We start from the raw sequence: 19818 nt of genomic DNA on the forward strand, positions 1-19818 counted from the left end.
AAGAAAAACAAAATGAAGACTTTGGAGTGTCCTAGTCAAAGTCCCGACCTGAATCCGATTGAGATGCTGTGGCATGACCTTAAAAAGGCGGTTCATGCTCGAAAACCCTCCAATGTGGCTGAATTACAACAATTCTGCAAAGATGAGTGGGCCAAAATTCCTCTACAGCGCTGTAAAAGACTCATTGCCAGTTATCGCAAATGCATGATTGCAGTTGTTGCTGCTAAGGGTGGCCCAACCAGTTATTAGGTTTAGGGGTCAATCACTTTTTCACACAGGGCCATGTAGGTTTGGATTTTTTTTCCCCCTTAATAATAAAAACCTTCATTTAAAAACTGCATTTTGTGCTTACTTGTGTTATCTTTGTCTAATATTTAAATTTGTTTGATCTGAAACATTTAAGTGTGACAAACATGCAAAAAAATATAAAATCAGGAAGGGGCAAACACTTTTTCACAACTGTATCTGCTGGGAAAATTTATAAAATTAACAATCTCCCACTTTTTTTTAGTAAATATTTTGTAATTTTTCTTCTGGGAGCAATTGAAAAAATATAGGTGATGTCACAATTATGTGCACCAATCAGGATTGATCAAATATTTTAATCTGAATCTACAGACATTTGTTGGGTTGTTCAGCCACCTTCAATCAAACTACACCCAACAGTCCTGATAAAGCAAATTTGTTGTTTGAGAATATCACCACTTGCAGTAGTGAACATTTAATTAGATTAACATTGAAAAGTTGAAATTAAATTTCCAAGTTTGAGCTGTATACATGACCATGAATGCACTGTTTTTTGGTAACTGGTCATAGTGCAAAGTACTGCTTTGTTGGACAAAGCTCTAAAACTAAAAGCACCGATGATGAAACCGTGAGTAAGTAGGAGACACTCGCTTGAAAAACATGGTGCAAACACACATTGACACTGTTCTTCCGATCAACAACATGAATAAACTTTATTTGCCTGAGCAACAGTTCAAGCCTGAATTCCTTCAACAACACAAACTTGCCTGCTCCTTCAAGTACACGCTGATGGGACCAACAACCAGCTGATGGGAAAAACAATTCAGTATAAAAGCGCTCATTGTTTTCTTAAGCAGAAGCACTCCACTTTCAATGAACACAATCAGAATGATCAGATTTCTTTTTATCCATTTTTAACGCAGGAATACAAATATTACAGGTATGGAGACTTGTTGCAGTGCGGTAGCTAATTGGCAGGTAAGAGGTAAACATTGCTGGTACTGTATGTGGCACCGAATCTTACAGTCCAAAAGCACCCCGCGCAAACACACGTGATGATGCATCCAACCAGCAGTCAATGAAGCCGCAGCAGACTTGTAGCTATGAGATGCAAATACACCTCTTCATGGTAATCAATGATATATATTTCCGTGGATCCCAAATGAATCCCAAGCTCCTACCTTTAATACACATGTTTAAATCTCCATAACTTCAACACAATGGACACTTGATAATGTGTCTTTCAGTTTCTCTAAAACCTACAAGGTACATAAAAAGGTAGGAACTAAGGGTTGATTTGTGGTAGAGTATGTGTGCGGGGGGGCCCCCAAGGAAGTCGGTGTCTCCCTCTACTCGTCATCCTTGTCTTTGGCGCCGTGTTTGAGGATGCGCGTGAACTCTGCGTAGTTGAAGTTGCCCTTCTTGTCAATGGGTGCCTCGCGGAACAGCTCGTCCACATCTTCGTCTGTGAAGCGGTCGCCCATGGTGGTCAGCAGCTCCCTCAGATGGTCCTCGTGGATCACACCTTGGGACACAGGTAAGACCCATTGAGCTCCAAAAACACCGACAGTGAAAAAGTGCCATGAACTTTTGTTACCAGTATTGCGTTTATGCTGACTCACCAGATCCTTCCTCATCAAAGCAGGCGAAAGCGTTGCGAATGACGTCCTCGGGGTCCGTTCCGTTGAGCCTCTCTCCAAACATGGTGAGGAACATGGTGAAGTTGATGGGCCCCGGTGCTTCGCTCATCATCCCCTCCAGGTATTCATCGGAGGGGTTCTTACCTGAGGACGAACAACACGGTTACATGCATCGTCTTTGTCTTGGGACTACAAAAAACAACCAGGAAGTGTTTCCTTGTGCTTCTAGAAGAACCCTGCTGCTATAAACAGTGGTCAACTTATTTAGTTGTGAAGAACTAATTAAGAACGCAATCCAGCAGTTTTAAAAGGAACCTTTCGTAGCCACATAAAAGCAGTGCGATATTTATGATTTGAAACCTGCACTTGTAGCCATAAAAACTATAGTGTAGCGAGAAGATACCAGTTTACCCAGAGAGGCCAGCATGTCATGCAGATCCTCCTTGTCGATGAAACCGTCTCTGTTCTGGTCAATCATGTTGAACGCCTCTTTGAACTCCTGGATCTGAGACTGGTCGAACATGGCGAAGACGTTGGAGGTGGCCCTCTGAGGACGCTTCTTGGTGGTCTTCCCCTTGGCACGCTTGCTCGACATGGTGGCGGCTGGATCTGGGCCTGTGCAGATTCAAAAATGCACGACTCATGGATTAGATTGCAATAATGCTGCACCATCAGGAATTGCATGGCTTTAGGTATATTGCCTGTTACCACAGCTTGACATGAATACCGATTTCAGCATCCATTTGAAAAGACGAGTTGAATTGTGTGCATATTTTGCCGTTCTGAAAGCTGGGATGCAGCCATGTGGCTCTTTTATACGTTCTCTTCGGTTTGCCCCAAGCAGGAGAATCTTTTTCTCCAGCTTCCTCTAGAGAGAGAATCACACTCTCGGGTACAGTGATGGGTGTGAAAATGACAGGTCTCCACTGTGCACACTGCAGCTAACTTCAGATCCTTCCAGAATTAGACATGTCACTCATGTTCAGGTTTGCAAGGATTTGTCCTGCGTATGTGTGTTCTGTGATTGTGTTGTACCCAGTGGGAAATAGCAGACAGAAGACGGACGGACAGGCTGGACAGGCAGGAGGGAGCAGGTGAATGTGGCTGATTAGTCGCATACGAGGTATGACGTGATGCCTTGACAGGCGCTGAGGTGAAGATAATTTATTCAGTGTGAGATTGCACACCCTTTCCTGAAATGCGGGGTTTTGTTTCCAGTCTTAATATACACCTTGAAAATTACATAATTAAGCCACGTTTCTCAGATGTAGAAGTATGTACATGCTATTTTGTTGTATTATCTTGTCCGCGATATTTGGCTTCAGTGGAAGAGCATGTCTCAAATGCATCTTCAAATGTGCTGTGCTTAGACCTTTACCGGAAAGCTACAGCAATCCCCAAAGTGTGGATCATGTCCAGACAAGTCACTTCCTCTCAAATATTAGGTGGCAAGAGAAAAACCCCTCAAATAAACACAAACGTTTTTCAGGATAAGACAGATAGTAGATGTCATTTTGTAAAATAAAAGTAAGTATTGATCTTCAGTGGGCTCAGGTAATTAAAATGTGATGTTACAATAGGCAGGCTTCATTTTCAATCATTTAAATCAACAAAGAATTGATATAACATGCCATCCAGTGTCTGTCTCGGAGTAAACTAGAGCACATATTTACTACAAATTAAAATAATTCTTCTGGTTACCAACATTTCAACACATTTCTGTATTTTAAGAGTAAAATACTTCTACATCCATGTATTTTATAGCACATTACAGTAAAAGGCAACACTGCAGTGTGATCCACCACTTATAAATAGCTCTTCCCTGTCCGATATTCACCAAATCTCTGTCTCCAAATGACACGTTCATCATTTTTAATGGGCTGGAGTAGTCCTATACGCGTCTGTCACAGCTGTCATGATTGCACTCAGAAAAGTTAGTGAAGGCAGCGTTGAGCAGCTTTGAATATCAATTTATCTTGAATCTATAGACATTTCTTTCTCAGTTGGTCTCTATACAAATGAATGCTACTGTATCACTAGGGCAGAATTATAACGTTTATTGTCGATGCAAATTAGTGTGACCAGCCGGTTCTGTCCAGAGTTTATAATCTTGATGAATAACTGGATCGTCCACAGTAACATTTACATAAAATACATTAAATCCAAAAATGGATCTGTGCGTTTGACTTTTCAGTATTAAAAAGGTTACAGGAAGCAAATTCATGTACTTGCTCACAATACCAAACACACCCACAGTTTGTATCAGCGGTGACTCCACTCTTTATTGTCTCACACTTGCAGACACATGTTGGATCAGTCTCTCCTTTCATTCCACTACCGTTTGGCTCCTTGTGTCCCGTCATGTGCCAGAAAATAGAAGAAATCTGGAAGGTGTGTGCTTTTGGCCCACAGCCCTTCCATTCTCCATTTAACAGTTGCAGAGGAAGCTGGAAACAAAACAGCGTTTAGCTCCAATTTAAGGTTCCTGGGAAGAGAGGAATTCCACGGACTCATTCTTGTTTGGCTCCTCTGATACAGTACAGTAGGGCACTGTTTCCTGGAGAGGCTGGTCGTCCGTTTCAAGCAATCAATAAGATAAGATTCTTTGACTTGTGTGATTATTAAAACAACCTAATGTCCAGGTGCCGTAGCGACTGCTGAAATCTTCTGCACAGAGTGAATCAACGAGGATTCACAAAGAGGCCGAGAACAAATAGTTTTGGGACTTCAGCGACGTCAGCATTTGGCTGACATGCCTCAATTGTATTTGTTCTCTGTCCACCACAAGTCCTCTGTGAACCCTTTCATCCAGTGGGACGACAAAGCTTCTCTGTCCCTTCACCCAAGCAAGAACACACAGACACACACACTTTGATATCAACAGTCAGGCTGTCATCCTTCACTCTCTAATGCCAAGCCTCGTAGGTCACCACTACTCAAGTGAAGACTGAAACGCCACCGGTCAGGAATTCCCAAAACAAACAGAGTACAGTGGAAGTTAATCTCTCATCGCCTATTAAAAGACAACATCAGAGGCGCGCATGCGTGTGTGTGTGTGTGTGTGTGTGTGTGTGTGTGTGGATGAGATCTAAATGAGTCATTTGCATTCAGAAATTCCTCTGTCTAATGTGCCGTAATGATGAGGTAGAAGTACACGACACATGTATACAGTACATTTACACTGCATACACAAACAAATACACAGATCTAAGATGAATAACAAGTCTCTGTTCATGTTGATCAAAAGATGAAAAAAAGCAATATTGGAACTTTATCAAAGATCCACTGATCCTCGGTAACTTTATCCTCTCCCTCACTCTCAGCCCTGATAGTAGAGCATTGTACCACTGAGCGCTTACACATTCTGTCCTTTCTTAAAAAAACAAACAAAAAAAAACAAAACACATCAAATATGAGCTTTTTAACACTTTGTATGCATGATAATGTGCAACCCAGTGGTAAAATCAGCTTTCTTTCTCACCTTGGCTTCAGGTAAGAAATATCTGGAAGTCCCTCAATCTCCTTTAGTCTGGGTCCAACACAGCAGTGCGAAAGGGAAGCAGGCAGTCCTCCTGAAAAGTTTGTTTAAAGAATCAGACTCCCGGTGGGTCCCTCCCCCTTTCGGCCCCGGCCAATGGAGAGGACGGCATGTCCCATACAAAGACATCTCAGGCCAGGCCGTTTCTCCATACAAGGCAAAAGAATGCACGGGCTGCAGCTTGCTACTGCCACAGACGCTGCTCGGGATGTTTGGGGAAAAGGCAGAAATGACAGGAACTACGATAAGGCTGCCTTATTTAGAGAAAAGGGCCCAAACATTTAGAGAAGCCTTTGTGTGCTGGAGAGTTGTGAGCAGATGCAGAGCAGTTTAGAAAGCCAGTGTGTTTCTGTTGTAGGGCCGTGGCTCTCCTTAAATAGGCAGCTTGGCTGGCCATCACTGGGGCCTGTACGTGAAGGGAACACCTTAAGTTATGTCATTGAGTTAACATACAAACCTACTTGACAATTATTCACTGTTAGAAAATCGGCACTGCTGCAGCTTTAGGAGTTGTAATTTTTGATGTTAAGATGTTAAGATATTGATGCTTACTGTCTTGATGGAATAAATTCATGTGTAAAATATTCATCTCCTTAATTGGGCAGTGCATAATGTAAGCACAAGAGTAGCGTATGTTTTTATTTTGGTATTTACTTTAATTGCAAATAATATGCATGTTTTTTTTGCAACCCCATAGCCCTTTTTTTATTCTGTGTCCATTTTAAAGGTATAACATGTCAAAAATGTGTTTTTATTTAATTGTTAAATTACCATTTAGTCATTTCAGTGTTGCTGTGATGGTCATGATAAAGTTCTTTGATAAAAGTACTCAGCCTTCTGCACATTGAAACTTTGATTTGCAATTTACAACATAGCTCTATGCTCGTGTCTTTCATCTCTCTTTCATTAGACTGAGTGTGTATTCTAAGAATATATATATAAAATATATTCATATTGTTTTTTTATCAATAAAACAGAAAATCATCTGTTTTGGTTAAGCAATGCAGCATTCCCACATTTTAGTAAAAATGTAGAGATAAAGTATTGTTATTTTATTGAGTTGAAATTATGGAAAAATAGATACAGAGCATGCGTTAGGTCAAAGAAAGGAGGCGTCTGAGGCTGTGTTCAGGTGCAGTGATGCCCTCTGCTGGACCACACTAGTTATCATTTCTGAAATACTGAAAACCTGTGAATGGATGATGATGAGGACTAAAATAACGTCGGGGGGCTGTGAAACTGTTCTGACTGGCTGCATACACATGAAGTTGTGACGCACACATATGATGCATATGCAAATACTTTTTACAGTTCATTATATGCACATACAGAAACAAATATCTCACAGTTGGTAGTGTTACAGTTATCTCTTGCTGTCTGTAATTTATTCAGTTAGTTGCTCACAACGTATATTGATGTCAATCCACAGTTAATGCAGTGTAACTTACATAAAGTAGCATGCTTTATGAATCATAAATCATCATGTGACAGATATTTATATACATAGCTTTACACCATGCCCTTTTTCTTTGAACCAAACTGCATGCGTCTTCTTTTTGGCACTATTGCATCAGGAGCTCCTGTATAACAGCACAGTCTTTGCCACTAGCTTAGTTTAAAGATGTCTTTAGCAGGGTGACACCTGTGGATTCACTGGCTAGAGTAGCTTCCACCCAGAGACTAAATTTAGCTCAACAACATCATCTGAATCTGCTAAGAACAGAGCAGACACTGTTGGGTCTGCTGTTTGATCGAGCTGTTGTATGGCAGCCCATAGTCTACCATAAGCACCAATTTATTTTACTGTCCTCTGATATGTAACATACACTTCATGATGTAATGTGAAGACATGTTGAATGTAAGAGTAAATACATATCCATGCATCTCAAATAAGTTATGTATTGCATCACCGGAGATGAGTCTTTCATCAAAAAGCAGAATTTGTCAGGTGACTTTGAGTTAAACTTTATGCATCAGTGTCGAGGTTCTAACTCATTTGTTTGAGGCTCTGTTTTCAGAAATAGAGCAGGCAAAATTAACATTTGCCAGATATAAGTATGTTCATGTTATTTTTATGTATTTTATAATTGTAAAATATCATTATTACTTGTTTATTTCTTATCTTATATTCGGATGACAATTTAAACTCCTAAAGAATATGCAGGTATGCATCATTGACCGCTTTGTTTACAAATGAACGCTAGAGGCGGGTCATGTTTCTTTTCCTCTTTGCCCATTGGCTGTTGGAGTGTCTGATTTGTGTTCCGCGCATGCACAGTAGACTAGGAAGCGTCCGAGAATGGCTGTTATTCTCTCACTCTGAAAAACTGACCCGAAAGGTAATCTGCTCTCTCTCTCTCTCTCTCTCATCGAAAGAACAGACTGTCTGCCGTGGAAAGATGTTATCTAGCCAGAGTTGTGTCCGTTTTTAAGACTATTTTTTTTTTTACTTGTTACACATCGTTCAAGACAAGTCTGTTAACGATGTTTCACCACTGAGTTCCTGTCAAACAAAGCGAATTCTTCCTGAAGTTGTGAAGGGTGAATACGTGGCTCTAGCTGGGTCGTGAAGAGGACGCGTCTCTAGTACTTAAAACATTTTGAATTAACGGGAGAGGACGTTTGTTTCTTTGCTGCTGTTGTAGCTGAGTTTCAGTTGCCAACACAGGTTTGCGCCATACGGTGACACGTAAAAGCCGTTGCGGAAGTTGTTTGTGGTTTAGTTGTATTTTACGGTTTAAAGCTGAATATATCTGTCTTTAAAATCTTATTTCAACTTTTTGGTAAAATTGCTGTCTTTCACTGAGTTCTTCACACGACTTCCACCAATTGAGGGACCGAGTCTTTCAGCGATGGTAACAGAAATGACGTGTTCATCAAATGTGACGTATGCGGAAATGTCTTGAAGTGGAGCAGTGTGCAAGAGAAGAAGAAGGCAGATGTGATTAACCGCATTGAAGTGAGGGAACCTCTGTGTGTCTGTGGGCAAAGGTCGTTAAAAGCCAAGACTGCTCTCTACACACACTTGGCTTTTTATTGACATTTGGAAATAGTGTGTGAATGAGTGATTGAATTTAATGTGTCAACCAGTGCTGAAATAGTCAAATGATCCCATTTTCATAGTTGGTTTAAGCGTTAAGGTATTTGATGAAGCAAAAGCAAAAGTCATACTTTTGCTTTATCACCGCTCAGAACTTCATTTAGAAAATTAACATCTTTCCGTTTGTAGGTCAGAAAAAACGAGACATTTGAAAATGTCATTTTTTTCCCCACTATTTTTTGACATGTCATAGACAAAAAGAGGAATCAGTTAATTAAAAAAAGAGAATCTACACATTAATACATGATGAAAACAGTGATTGTGCAGCCCTAGTATCATCGTCATCAGTTTGGATTGTGAAGCTTTGAGTTATGCCAGGTTGCACATGAGGGATAACTCACTCTGTGTTTAATACATTAGAGGCGACATTCTGCTGCAGATGGAAGCATTTGATCCTTTTACATCAGTGGATGTAAAAGTCTTTCCCCCTCTGTCATCCGTCTACTGCCCTACATTTTGTCGTCACTCACTGCCATTGTCTGCCGGCGGCCTTTTGTTCCTCTTACTTTCTAAATACAGCTGACCTGGCAGTTTCAGTCAAGCATCACTCCAAATCGAATTTTCGGATAGAGAGGCCCGACTGGGTACAGAAAAAGGTAATTCACATCAGAAGGCCGTGATGAGCTCCGCTCATATTTTACATTCAGGGATAGGCCAGAGTGTTGGCTGATGAGCTACAGCAACGCCCACGACATCTCCTTTTGTTCGACATTGCTTTATAACTTAGGCCTACCCTTCTATTGTGTCCTCCTCCACAGACAGTGATGACCATCACAATCTGCAAGTTATTTGCTTGAGCTCCTCCCAAGTCCTCTTCGCCTATGAAGGATTTTCCCGCGTTGGTAGAGCACGGGCTGCTGGAGAGTCCCCTCAGCGTCGATGGCCCAGAGAGCTGTGGTCAAGCCCAGAAACTCTGTGGTCGATCAGTTTGTGTGTGTGCGTGCGTTTGAATAGCCTTTCAGAAAGTGCTGGTCTGGCTGTCACGTGCAGTGCAAGTGGCGAAGTATGAATTCGGTGTGACAGGAGGGGATGTATGTGCTTGTGAAATTGCGTGAGATAGAGGAAGCATCGGTGTGTGTGACTGAATATACTAGGACTCTCTCATAGATTTGCTATATTTTGCATCCCGAGCTTAGGACAGATATTTTCTCGACCGTACGATCTTTTGTAGCTACATCTCGGATGTCAAAGCTAACAAAATGTTAGCATTACATCTACGGACAGATATGGGGAGAGGGGGTGTCGGGAGGTGTTAAGCGGCCTTAGCCTGGAGAATTCAGCCGAGCATTCTGGGGGATGGAGTTGACCGGTTCCTGTGGTGGAAATGGGCGTAAAGTTTCGTGAGTTCCAGTGGTGGGGAAAGCCTTTATAGTGGTGCCGTATGGCAGGAGGGAGGTCAAGGGAACATCTGCATCCTTCACTGTGGGTAAGACGTGAGACTGGTAATGTGGACTCTAGACGGATGATATTGTAGACGGGTGTGATTCATTGTGCAGGTGTGTGTGTGTGTGTGTGTGTGTGTGTGTTAAGTCACTCTATGGTTTCTGGACTAAATTGGGTTATTGGTTGGGTTGTTAGGAGCATATTGTGAGGCTCAGTTGAGTCTGACAGATCCTGAAAAGTCTTGTCTCTTGGGATCAGTTTGCTAAACATTATGAGCGTCACAGAGGTATTTACTGCCATGTTATGGTTCATTTTTCAACCAAACTGATAAACTAACTTTGGTAAATTATCTAGAATGTGTGTCCTTTTGCTCCTGGTCTGGCGTTAGTCATGTAGGGTGTGTAGTGAACCTTTTTCTCATAATTTTCAAGATAATGTCTTCTTCAGTTCCTGTTGTCTCGTAGTGACAAACACCTTGATGAGTGTCACCTTCCCTCCCGGCTGTCGCCCTTTGGCCCGTTAATCATGACCGAGATCCGATTCCAAAGGTCTGTACGGTTTAGTCGAAACATTGTAAAAGCCTCCTTTGCAGTCGTTCAAGGGACGCACTTCAGGTTGAACAGGTTTGAACTAAAACTCCGTTTGCTGACAGGGAAATGTTCTAAATTGAGTATTTTAACACTAAATGTAGTACATGCTGAATGTGTTGTCTTGAATGTCACCTGCTTTTTAGTTTGCTCGATTGGAAGTTATAATTGTTTTGATTTGCGGCTTCTATGTTAACTATTGACGTGTGTTGTCGAGTGCTGCCGACAGACGCTGTGAGGAAAGGATGAAACCGCAGACAACAGAGAACACTGAATGCAGACACTTGTGGCTCCTCTGTCACAATGACCCCGTGGCCTCTCTGTTCTCACTTCTTGTTTTATTCTTCTTTTTTCTTTCCAGTCCCAAACCATGAATATCGTGGGCCAGATTGCGGAGACGGTGTTCGTGACGGTGAAGGAGCTCTACCGGGGCCTGAACCCCGCCACTCTCACCGGAGGCATCGACGTCATTGTGGTGCGACAGCCGGACGGATCGTTCCAGTGTTCTCCCTTTCACGTCCGCTTCGGCAAGCTGGGTGTGCTGCGCTCCAAGGAGAAAATTGTCAGTGCTTTCTCTGTCTTCATCTCATTCCTTTAACGACAGTCCTACTACAGTTCTGTCGTTGACGCATACATGTGATTTTAGGTGGACATTGAGATAAATGGAGAATCGGTTGACCTGCACATGAAGCTGGGGGACAATGGAGAAGCTTTTTTCGTGGGGGAAAATGAAAACGAGGTAAGACGACCAACATTTTCTCAATTCCTTGGCAACATTGCATCAGTTTTGGGCGGTTTGTTTATCTATAGCCTACATTGTAAACTTCTCTTTCTTTATCGCCCTCAGTCCCAGGTCCCAGCCCATCTGTGCACCTCGCCGATTCCTCTCGAGAACCCCGAGGAGATCGAGGAGACCCCTGAGGGATCCTCCGTCGCCCGCAGGAAGAAACGCCGTCGCAAGCGCATGCGCTCTGATACTCACCTGAGAGAAGAGGCCAGCTCCTCGTCGGATGAGAGAAAACGAGAGAAGGAGTGGGAGAGAGAGAGCGATCCGGCCGGTCAGGAGAGTCCTGCTAAGGAAGAGTCCGTCATGGCGCTGCACATGAGGTCAGTGGTCATAGAAGAGGAAAGAGGGAGTCGTGGTTCAGTGTTCACACTGTCAAAGTTAACCCAGTAGCTCAACAATATCTTCTTGCTTGTGTTAAAGTAAATCGGTGTACTACTCGCTGTCTGAGGAGCCCAATGAGGTGCTGGGGGCCTCACAGACCAGAGACACTCGTCACCCTCACTCAGACGGAGAGCAGTCACCCTCGGAGAGGTGAGGAAGGTTCATATTGAAGAGGAATTCATTGATTGATGCGTTTGTTTGCATTGAGCAGCTTCACTGTGGCAGTCTGAGAAACTGCGTCAGTCGAAATCCCGATTAGTTCAGTTTATTGATCTTTTTGCTCTTTATCTTATCTTTCTCCTTCACAGCAGTGTGTTCTACAGCCGGCCATCCTCTCCTAAGAGCGACTCAGAGCTTCTGGTTAAACCCCAAGAGTCCTCTGGGCCTCAGATGCAGTGGAACTGGGGAGGGTTTCCCATGGTATGGTAACACACACACACACACACACACACACACATATATACATATATATATATATATATATAAATATAAATGTGCTTTTACTGCCTTCCCATGCTGTAGTAGTTGAGATCATCATGCTGACACACTGTCTCAAATTGCTCCCGAACAGCCGCGTCAATCTGAGAGGACACCAGTGGAGTTGCAGCACGTCTCCCCTTGTGACTGTTCTCACTTCCGCACCATTGAGAGACAGGACTCCTTTGACATGGGCCATGAGCCTGTGATCAGCTGTGGCAGAGCAGGCAGCGTAACAGTGGTCAGGCCGCAGCCCAGGACTCAGTCCCTAGACCTATGTAGCCACACAATGCAAACCTCCCCCTTATCTGGGGAAGAAAACTCTCACATTGCATATTCCTCCCCCAGTGACCTCTCCAAGTCTTGTGCATCACCAGCGAAGATGGACGTGACACAGGCAGTAGAATCCACGTCACGGGAAGAGGTGAACAGAGACTCATCTGCTAATCGAATGAACGGCACAATCGGTGTTGAGCACATTAGCACCGCGACTGACAGTGTGACCGAACCAGACAACGCACAGATACAACTCATAAAAGAGAGCGAAGACCGCACGGTCACTGCAACAAGTAGTACAGAGTTGTCTAATCCACAACAGCAGGGCGCCTCGGCGGAACAAAGCGAACAGGGTACCACGAGCAGTGTCCCCGTCAGCGAGGGGGACAGCGGGATAGATCCCTGTGCTGAGGGAGGGGAGGAGGACGGCGGACCTGGAGGGACTGAAGGGTCGCCGACCAACAAAACCGAGGAGTCGGCGAACTCCTCCGAGGCATCCTCCAAAGTGGAACAACAGGACAAGAAGAAAGGTGTGGCACGTTTTTTTCTAAGCTCTCTCATTTATGTTGCTTACATTTTGTTAAGTTGTTGTTGTTGTCGTGTCCTTTTGTTGCAGGCAAACGCAATCACCATCTAGGACCAACTGGTATTTACTTGGATGATCTGACCACGTTGGAACCCAAGGTGGCTGCGCTCTACTTCCCCAAGAGGTAACCAAAGACACAGAGCAGCACAACTTTAATTATGTATGCAATCCCCATCTACAAATGAAGAAACAAAAATGTTTGCAATTTTAAAAAAAAAATAAAAAAATAAAAATCACTTACAGATCAATGAACTTAAAGGCAGTGATGACACTAATTCCCACAGCGTGAAACAACTCAGCGCAGCATGATCATTGGGTTACTATCTATGAAATGTTTCTCTTTATTGGGGTAAAATGGAGTGTCTGTGATCCCTTTGCAGTGAAGCGGAGGGAGCGTCTCAGCAAGGGGCCGACCAGGGCTCCTTCTCCGGGAGCCTGTCGCCTCAGTCGGTGGGCAGCGGGGCCATGGACAGCGGTACGGAGTACCTGTCAGATTCCACATCCTACAACATGGACATCAGCATGTCTATCTGCGGACAAGAGGGGGACACCAGCCACATCACCAAAGGCAAGTGAGAGTGAGTGCGTGCACGCCGGTGGGCTGCATGCGCGCAATGTGTGCCGGAATATAAAGGAACAGACAGGTTCTCCGAGTGGAGTAACATCAGTTGTCATGTTGCTTTTGTCGTCGATCCAGAAAAGTTCATGGCGCACATTGTGACGTACCAGGATTTTGCCAACAATCCAGGAATCATTGAGGATCCAAGTCTTGTGATCTGCATCAACTCAAAGTGAGATTACAATTTGCATTATAACATTAGTTGGGTCTGTGTTTATGTATGAGGATGTGTTCTTGTATGGTCATTTTTAAACAAGTTCTTGTCTGTGATTGTTCATCAGCTGCCTTTCATTCATGTCATCCCACAGCTATTATAACTGGGCGGTGGCTGCTCCCATGGTCTTGTCAATGACAACGTTCCAGAAAAGCCTCCCCAAGGTATTTCACTGTTTCTACACTGGATTGCAATCATTTTCATTATTAAGGCTTCCTTTATTCCCAGTTACAAACATCAGTGAGCAACTTACGACTGAGTTATTATATTGATTCTCAAGTTAACAGCGCGAGACGGATAAGACCGTAGTTACCTGGTGAATATGATGACGGTAGTCGTATAAGCATTGCCTTGTTTTTGTGCGCGTTTGTGCGTCTTATAGGGCGCGATAGAGCGGCTGGTGAAGGACAAGATGCCCAAAAAGTCTGGACGCTGGTGGTTCTCCTGGAGGAAACGAGACATGGACAATAACCAGGTACATTCTTAGGAGTTCCTGCTGATGGTCATTCATTGAGCAGGGATGGTGTGTAGTAGGTCTGGACCTTTGCCACTTGACATTGTTGTTGATTAGCATGTACTTGATAATGTAATCTCCTTGTTTTTTCAGCAAAAGATCTCAAAAGAGGGACAGGAGGATTCGCTGGTGAGTGATCTCTCCGCAGTAAAGTAAGTGAACTCACGAAGACATTTTCTAACACGAGTTAATAACCTTTACACATGCTGTGTTTCAGGCGCAATCTGGTCCCGCTGATCCACAGCTGTTCTCTCTCATGTTTGAGTGCACTTCAGGACAGGCAAACTTATTGCTGGAAAGATTAATACAATGACTGCCGGGATGCATTTTATCAGCTTTATTTGGTTGTCATAATGCTCATAATGGAACAATTCTGTAAATATGCCGAAGTCTTGGCCTAAAATCATGGCATTTCTTTTGTAGCTCACCAGGCAAATGTAAAAATAGAATTGAAGCAGCAAAAGATATTTGTACATTCCGAAATTTTAGCTAATTGTAGCTCCATTCTTTTCATCTAAATGTCAAATTAAGAATTTAACAGTGCTTGTATCACGACTACTGAATTACTTAAAATGTCTAAGGATCGTCTGTGGACACGATAGAATAAAACACAAAGCAGCACAGGGAGACCAGTCACAGTTGTTGCAAACTCTGCAAACATTTCATAGCTTGTATTTGTTACTTGCTTGTACTTTAGATGGATTTTATGTGGATATCTCACATAGGCTCCAAAACACAAGAACTGGTGAACTGGAGCAAACATAATTGGCATTATTAGATTAAGAAAAAGACAGTATTTTGTGTATCAATTCAAACTCTCATCATTTATTTTTATTTGCGCCTTCATAATGTGACAAAGTTATGTCCATATGTTACATTACTCAATAAATATTTTGAAAAACAATTGCCATGACACTCAACTAGGAGTCAGTGTTTGATCAATTTATGTTCAACACATCTGACAACCAATCAATGATGCAGATCACAATGTTCTCTTATTTTCTTGTACAAGTCACTAAATCATTTTTTTTTGTCAGTGTTTGTGAGTTATCAATTATCATAAGTGTGACGGAGAAATATAACTCCGATACAAGGTGTTTAATAGGATTTGTGTTGTTCCTCCAGAGCCACACTGGATGACATTGACAGCGATGAGGTGGCGGGCCTCGGCCGCAAAGCCATGATTCCTTCCAACCTTTCTACAGAGACCCTGAACGCCACTCAGTGTATCACCCAGATATACCGCAAATCACTGCGTCTGACCTCTGAACAGATAGTAAGACACACACACACACACACACGTATATGAAAAATATATCGAACTCTGCTGTCTAATGCGTGTAGAGGATGACCACTTTGTCCACTTAGCGCCGAGCTTACTCTCTCCTTTCTCTTAACCAGGAGCACTTGAACCTGCGTGAAGGAGCCAACAAAGTGGTTTTCAGTGTGACCACGCAGTACCAAGGCACCTGTCGCTGTGAGGCTGCTATCTACCTGTGGAACTGGGACGATCACGTCATCATATCGGACATCGACGGCACCATCACTAAGTAAAAGCAACTGCCTTTCCTTGCACGCTATGGTGTACAGATGGCCCAATAGACCATCAGATATAAAGCGATTCATAGAACCGGATCACTATGAAAGATGTAACTGTAGAACATTGTTTGAAGCTATATTGTGACATTGTTATGAGTGGTCTTCACCGTCTGTCTCCTGCAGGTCGGATGCTCTGGGTCATATTCTACCTCAGTTTGGAAAAGACTGGACACACAAAGGCATCGCCAAACTCTACCACAAAATACACCAGTATGTGAAGTTAATTATTTGGAAAATGAAATGAAAAATCAAAGAGTAAAAAACATGTGTTTTCCTTTTTTACCAGTGTCTTACTGAACCTTCACAGGCATTACTCCCACCACAACGAGCAACAACAGATGAAATGTATCGGCTGATGATGATTTCATCCTGACGCCATTCTAGTTGCAGCTGAGTGTCTAATCTGCATTGCCAGATGTTTTCCCGTTTGTCCCCGTTTTCAGATGCCTTATGTTCGGCTTTTAAAACGATCTCAGCTGTGGAGTTCATTTTAAAAAAAGATTGAATTCTGTCTTCTCAGCTTTTGTTGCACATATCCGAGGAAACGGGATGCAGCGCAACTGTGTCGTTGAACGTATTGATGAAAGTGTTCCGGAGCTTAATGCTGTAGATTATCTCAATTACAAGCAGAAGTGGAAAACACTTTTCTTATTTGGTTTTATTCAACTAAAATGCTAACAGATGGTTGCTCCTTGCCTTGCAGAAATGGCTATAAGTTCCTGTATTGTTCGGCACGGGCCATAGGTATGGCTGCCATCACTAAGGACTACCTTCAGTGGGTCAATGACAAAGGCATTGTCCTCCCTCAGGGCCCTGTGCTGTTGGCCCCCAGCAGCCTCTTTTCAGCACTACACAGGTAACCAATGAATCCTACTACTACTAAAACGCTGTAGTGTTAATGAATTGAGTTAATAGAATGTAGGATATGACCGTGAAATGTTTCACAGCTCTCTTGAGAAAATTAATGTAATGTCCTGCTGACCTCTAGTGGCCACTCCTCTACATAGGCGAGAGCGACTCTGCTCCTCTAATAAATCCACTGTATGAACTACATAACTGTATGCAAGAAGACAGATGTCAATGTTGACTGTGTACTGTCTCTCCCGACTTGTGCAGAGAGGTTATTGAGAAGAAGCCGGAGGTGTTTAAAATTGCCTGTCTCAGCGACATCAAGGACCTGTTCAACCCGCAGAGAAAGCCCTTCTACGCGGCATTCGGCAACAGGACTAACGTAAGCAACGCTGCAGACGGACTCTTTAAACTTCAGCAACAAGTGTATTGTCAGTCAAGGTTCTCCAGGTGCTCGGTTCCATTATTTGGCAGTGAGATAAGCCTCCGGCACAAACCTCTGTGTACATAATCACAAGAGACCATGCCTGTTAAAAGGACAAACCCATGTGTTTGTTGATGTTGTTACATAATATTACTTTTAACACGCACTTCCTCTAACGTACTCTAGCAGGTAGAAATGAAGTGTGAGAAATGTGGAAGTGAAGTCTGGGGTTGTTGCATATAAACACTGGCTAATGATCTCTGATTATGAATTAGTGCTATAGCAGCCAAACAATCTTTTTAGTGCACGTAGATACTGCAAAGGTTAAAGTCACACTGAAGCCAGTCCGTGTAACTGTATTGGTTTGCTGCCTTTCCCTTTTGCAGGATGCTTTCGCCTATAAGCAGGTCGGGGTGCCCGATACCAGGATATTTACCGTCAACCCGAAAGGAGAGCTCATCCAGGAGAGGACTAAAGTCAGCAAGTCCTCGTAAGTGTGCAACAGAACACGGAAAGGAAATTCCTTTCCACCTTTTTTTTTTTTTTTAGGCTTTGAAAAAGTCTGAGAAAGAGACACTGTGGCATACATCAATGCAGGAACCCCCATCAGAAGGAATGGGCTGACAGACACATGTAGCCTTCGGTCGAATAGTCTTTTTTATTTTGCTTGGAGAGGTTCCTAACTGAGGGAAATGACTTGGAGGTATTGAGTGGCAGCCATGATGATGAGAGCTGGTGGAATTCTCTAAAAGCTAAGGAAAGGTGTTCTGATGCTTCCTTTCTTATCTCCTTTACAATAGGAAACACTGCAGCATCCTTTAGGAAAGGAAAGGAGATAATGCCTTCCCAAAATTCATCGTGAAAGCAACATTTTTAAAGCGATGCATGTCAACAATTACATGGCCTCGCGTTAGTGCAGTCGAATTCTCTCAGCACAGCTGTTGTCTTTTCCTAAGTCCTTATGACTTCTCCTCATGATGTTTTGCATCGGGGTCAAGGAAAAGTGGTTAGGAGAAGACAGGACGTATTTTTTGACTGTTCGACCGCAGCCTAACCCTAACCTGCACCCATTTTCACTGGGATTGTTGATTTTGCTGCAAGCACCAAAATAATACCACAGAGTTAAAGATGACACAGTTGCATGAAAGCTGTGCACATACAATATGAACAACCAGACAATTTTGAACTTCCACATGTTTGTCACCAAAAGCCTGAGTCCTTTTCTCTGTGTGTGTTTTGCAGGTACAGCCACCTCAGTGAGTTGGTGGAACATTTCTTCCCCATGCTCTCTGTCGGGGGCAGCACGTCCTCTTCGTTGGACTGTCCCGAGTACAGCAGTTTCTCCTACTGGAAGGAGCCTCTGCCAGAACTTGACCTGGATGCACTACTGTAGACACACACACACACATCTACCAAAAGCCACACACACGTTTTAAAGCAAACACATATACTCTCTTTGTTTTTTTCCTTTTCCAGAAAGGCATTTGAAAGGATTATTCCCACCATGCCTGAATATTGCCTTTGAATAAACTGGAAACATAAAGAGGCGACTGTCCCACAATTATGTCATAATATGCATGGACTCGACATTTCAAAAATATGTGTACAAATCATGCAGTCCTTAGTCTCTGTGCTTGTTCACAGACTATGGCTGTTGACACAATATTTTGCTGAATGTAAAATCCAACATTGAACACGACACAACTGGACGAATACGCCTTTGGACAGTTTTTTGTGGTTGTGTGTACCAGTACCATGGTCATTCCAAAATAATCAATTTAAACCGTATTAACACTGTCTTAATTTCAGCTCTGTACACTAACCAAAAACACATTTGAGATGCCTAAATGCTGCACATTGCCAAAGCTATTGCCTGTTTTCTGTGGCTGATCTGGACATTTTCAGTTCACTGCTGGGAGCTCGTGCCCAAAGCTCAAACAGACCCAGGCACACACTGCTATTAAACCAACATGGCTGTGTAGTTGGCAAAGGAGCGTCGAGGGGGTGATTTTTATAGCTACATGTACCGATCAACAAATGTGGTGTGAGACGGTAGTAAGTATGAGTAAACTGGGGTTTGCCCGGAGCAATATTTAGCATTATTCTGTTATTGCGTTTTCTAACTGCCTTTGACTCACCTGAGCTATAAGTAATAAGAGCTTTGGATAGGAAGCTAGATTTTAGGTGCCAAGTGCTGAATCAATCGGTAGCATTATTCTTTTCTTAATACCTGAGGATTTCAAGTTGATCTGAGCATATGATTAATGTGAAACTACAGCATGCACATTTCACATTATCTTCCTTTCAGGTGCCTCACTACCAAGTTTAGAGATGTTTGTACATGAATGCAGAGGTGAGTGAGACTGACGATGACTTTTTTTCCAGAGAAGTGTCAACAAACCTCGGAGGGGAACTGTAGTGGTTTAGCCTGGCACTGTGCCTTTGCCCTTTGTACTATCATGACTGTCATATTTATTATGTTTGCATATCTCTCGTTGTCCAATTGTGTGGAGATGCATTGGAGCTGAGGATTTTGCTTTTACTTTTTTAAACCAAATGTATAGAAATATAAATAAATGAAAATTAAGTTAACTAATT

General features: G+C 42.9%; 2 protein-coding genes across 6 annotated transcripts; one reads left to right on the top strand and one right to left on the bottom strand.

The window, feature by feature from the left end:
• Nucleotides 1-934: 934 nt before the first annotated feature.
• myl9b (myosin, light chain 9b, regulatory) lies at nt 935-5453 on the bottom strand. Its single transcript, XM_031852232.1, has 4 exons — nt 5368-5453; nt 2298-2501; nt 1869-2030; nt 935-1771 (listed from the first exon to the last, which is right to left on the bottom strand). The coding sequence occupies exons 2-4, from the start codon at nt 2479-2481 to the stop codon at nt 1596-1598; spliced, it is 522 nt and encodes a 173-aa protein (XP_031708092.1). The 5' UTR covers nt 2482-2501; nt 5368-5453; the 3' UTR covers nt 935-1595.
• Nucleotides 5454-7698: 2245 nt separating this feature from the next.
• On the top strand, nt 7699-19809 carry LOC116396409 (phosphatidate phosphatase LPIN1). 5 transcript variants are annotated; one of them, XM_031871046.1, is made up of 20 exons: nt 7699-7763; nt 10856-11056; nt 11141-11233; nt 11342-11601; nt 11702-11812; nt 11971-12082; nt 12234-12945; nt 13032-13125; nt 13382-13569; nt 13699-13792; nt 13929-13998; nt 14217-14309; nt 14442-14500; nt 15474-15624; nt 15750-15898; nt 16071-16157; nt 16651-16803; nt 17064-17178; nt 17607-17710; nt 18463-19809. In XM_031871046.1, the coding sequence occupies exons 2-20, from the start codon at nt 10865-10867 to the stop codon at nt 18611-18613; spliced, it is 2988 nt and encodes a 995-aa protein (XP_031726906.1). In that variant the 5' UTR covers nt 7699-7763; nt 10856-10864; the 3' UTR covers nt 18614-19809. The 5 variants fall into 5 exon arrangements, with proteins under 5 accessions (XP_031726906.1, XP_031727064.1, XP_031727230.1 ...); XM_031871204.1 differs by having other exon boundaries at nt 11974-12082; XM_031871370.1 differs by lacking the exon at nt 7699-7763 and adding an exon at nt 8264-8383.
• The last annotated feature ends 9 nt before the right edge of the window (nt 19810-19818 follow it).

This window comes from Anarrhichthys ocellatus, unplaced genomic scaffold (assembly GCF_004355925.1).
Source record: "Anarrhichthys ocellatus isolate YVR2014 unplaced genomic scaffold, GSC_Weel_1.0 scaffold1, whole genome shotgun sequence".
In the NCBI taxonomy this organism is placed as follows: Eukaryota; Metazoa; Chordata; class Actinopteri; order Perciformes; family Anarhichadidae; genus Anarrhichthys; species Anarrhichthys ocellatus.

Coding starts and splice junctions, on each gene's coding strand:
- myl9b (XM_031852232.1), bottom strand. CDS start 2,481: ATGTCGAGCAAGCGTGCCAAGGGGAAGACCACCAAGAAGCGTCCTCAG. Junction 2,031..2,297: donor TGACATGCTGGCCTCTCTGG/GTAAACTGGTAT, acceptor GTTCGTCCTCAG/GTAAGAACCCCTCCGATGAA. Junction 1,772..1,868: donor CTTTGATGAGGAAGGATCTG/GTGAGTCAGCAT, acceptor CTGTGTCCCAAG/GTGTGATCCACGAGGACCAT.
- LOC116396409 (XM_031871046.1), top strand. CDS start 10,865: ATGAATATCGTGGGCCAGATTGCGGAGACGGTGTTCGTGACGGTGAAG. Junction 13,126..13,381: donor GCGCTCTACTTCCCCAAGAG/GTAACCAAAGAC, acceptor ATCCCTTTGCAG/TGAAGCGGAGGGAGCGTCTC. Junction 13,999..14,216: donor TCCAGAAAAGCCTCCCCAAG/GTATTTCACTGT, acceptor TGCGTCTTATAG/GGCGCGATAGAGCGGCTGGT.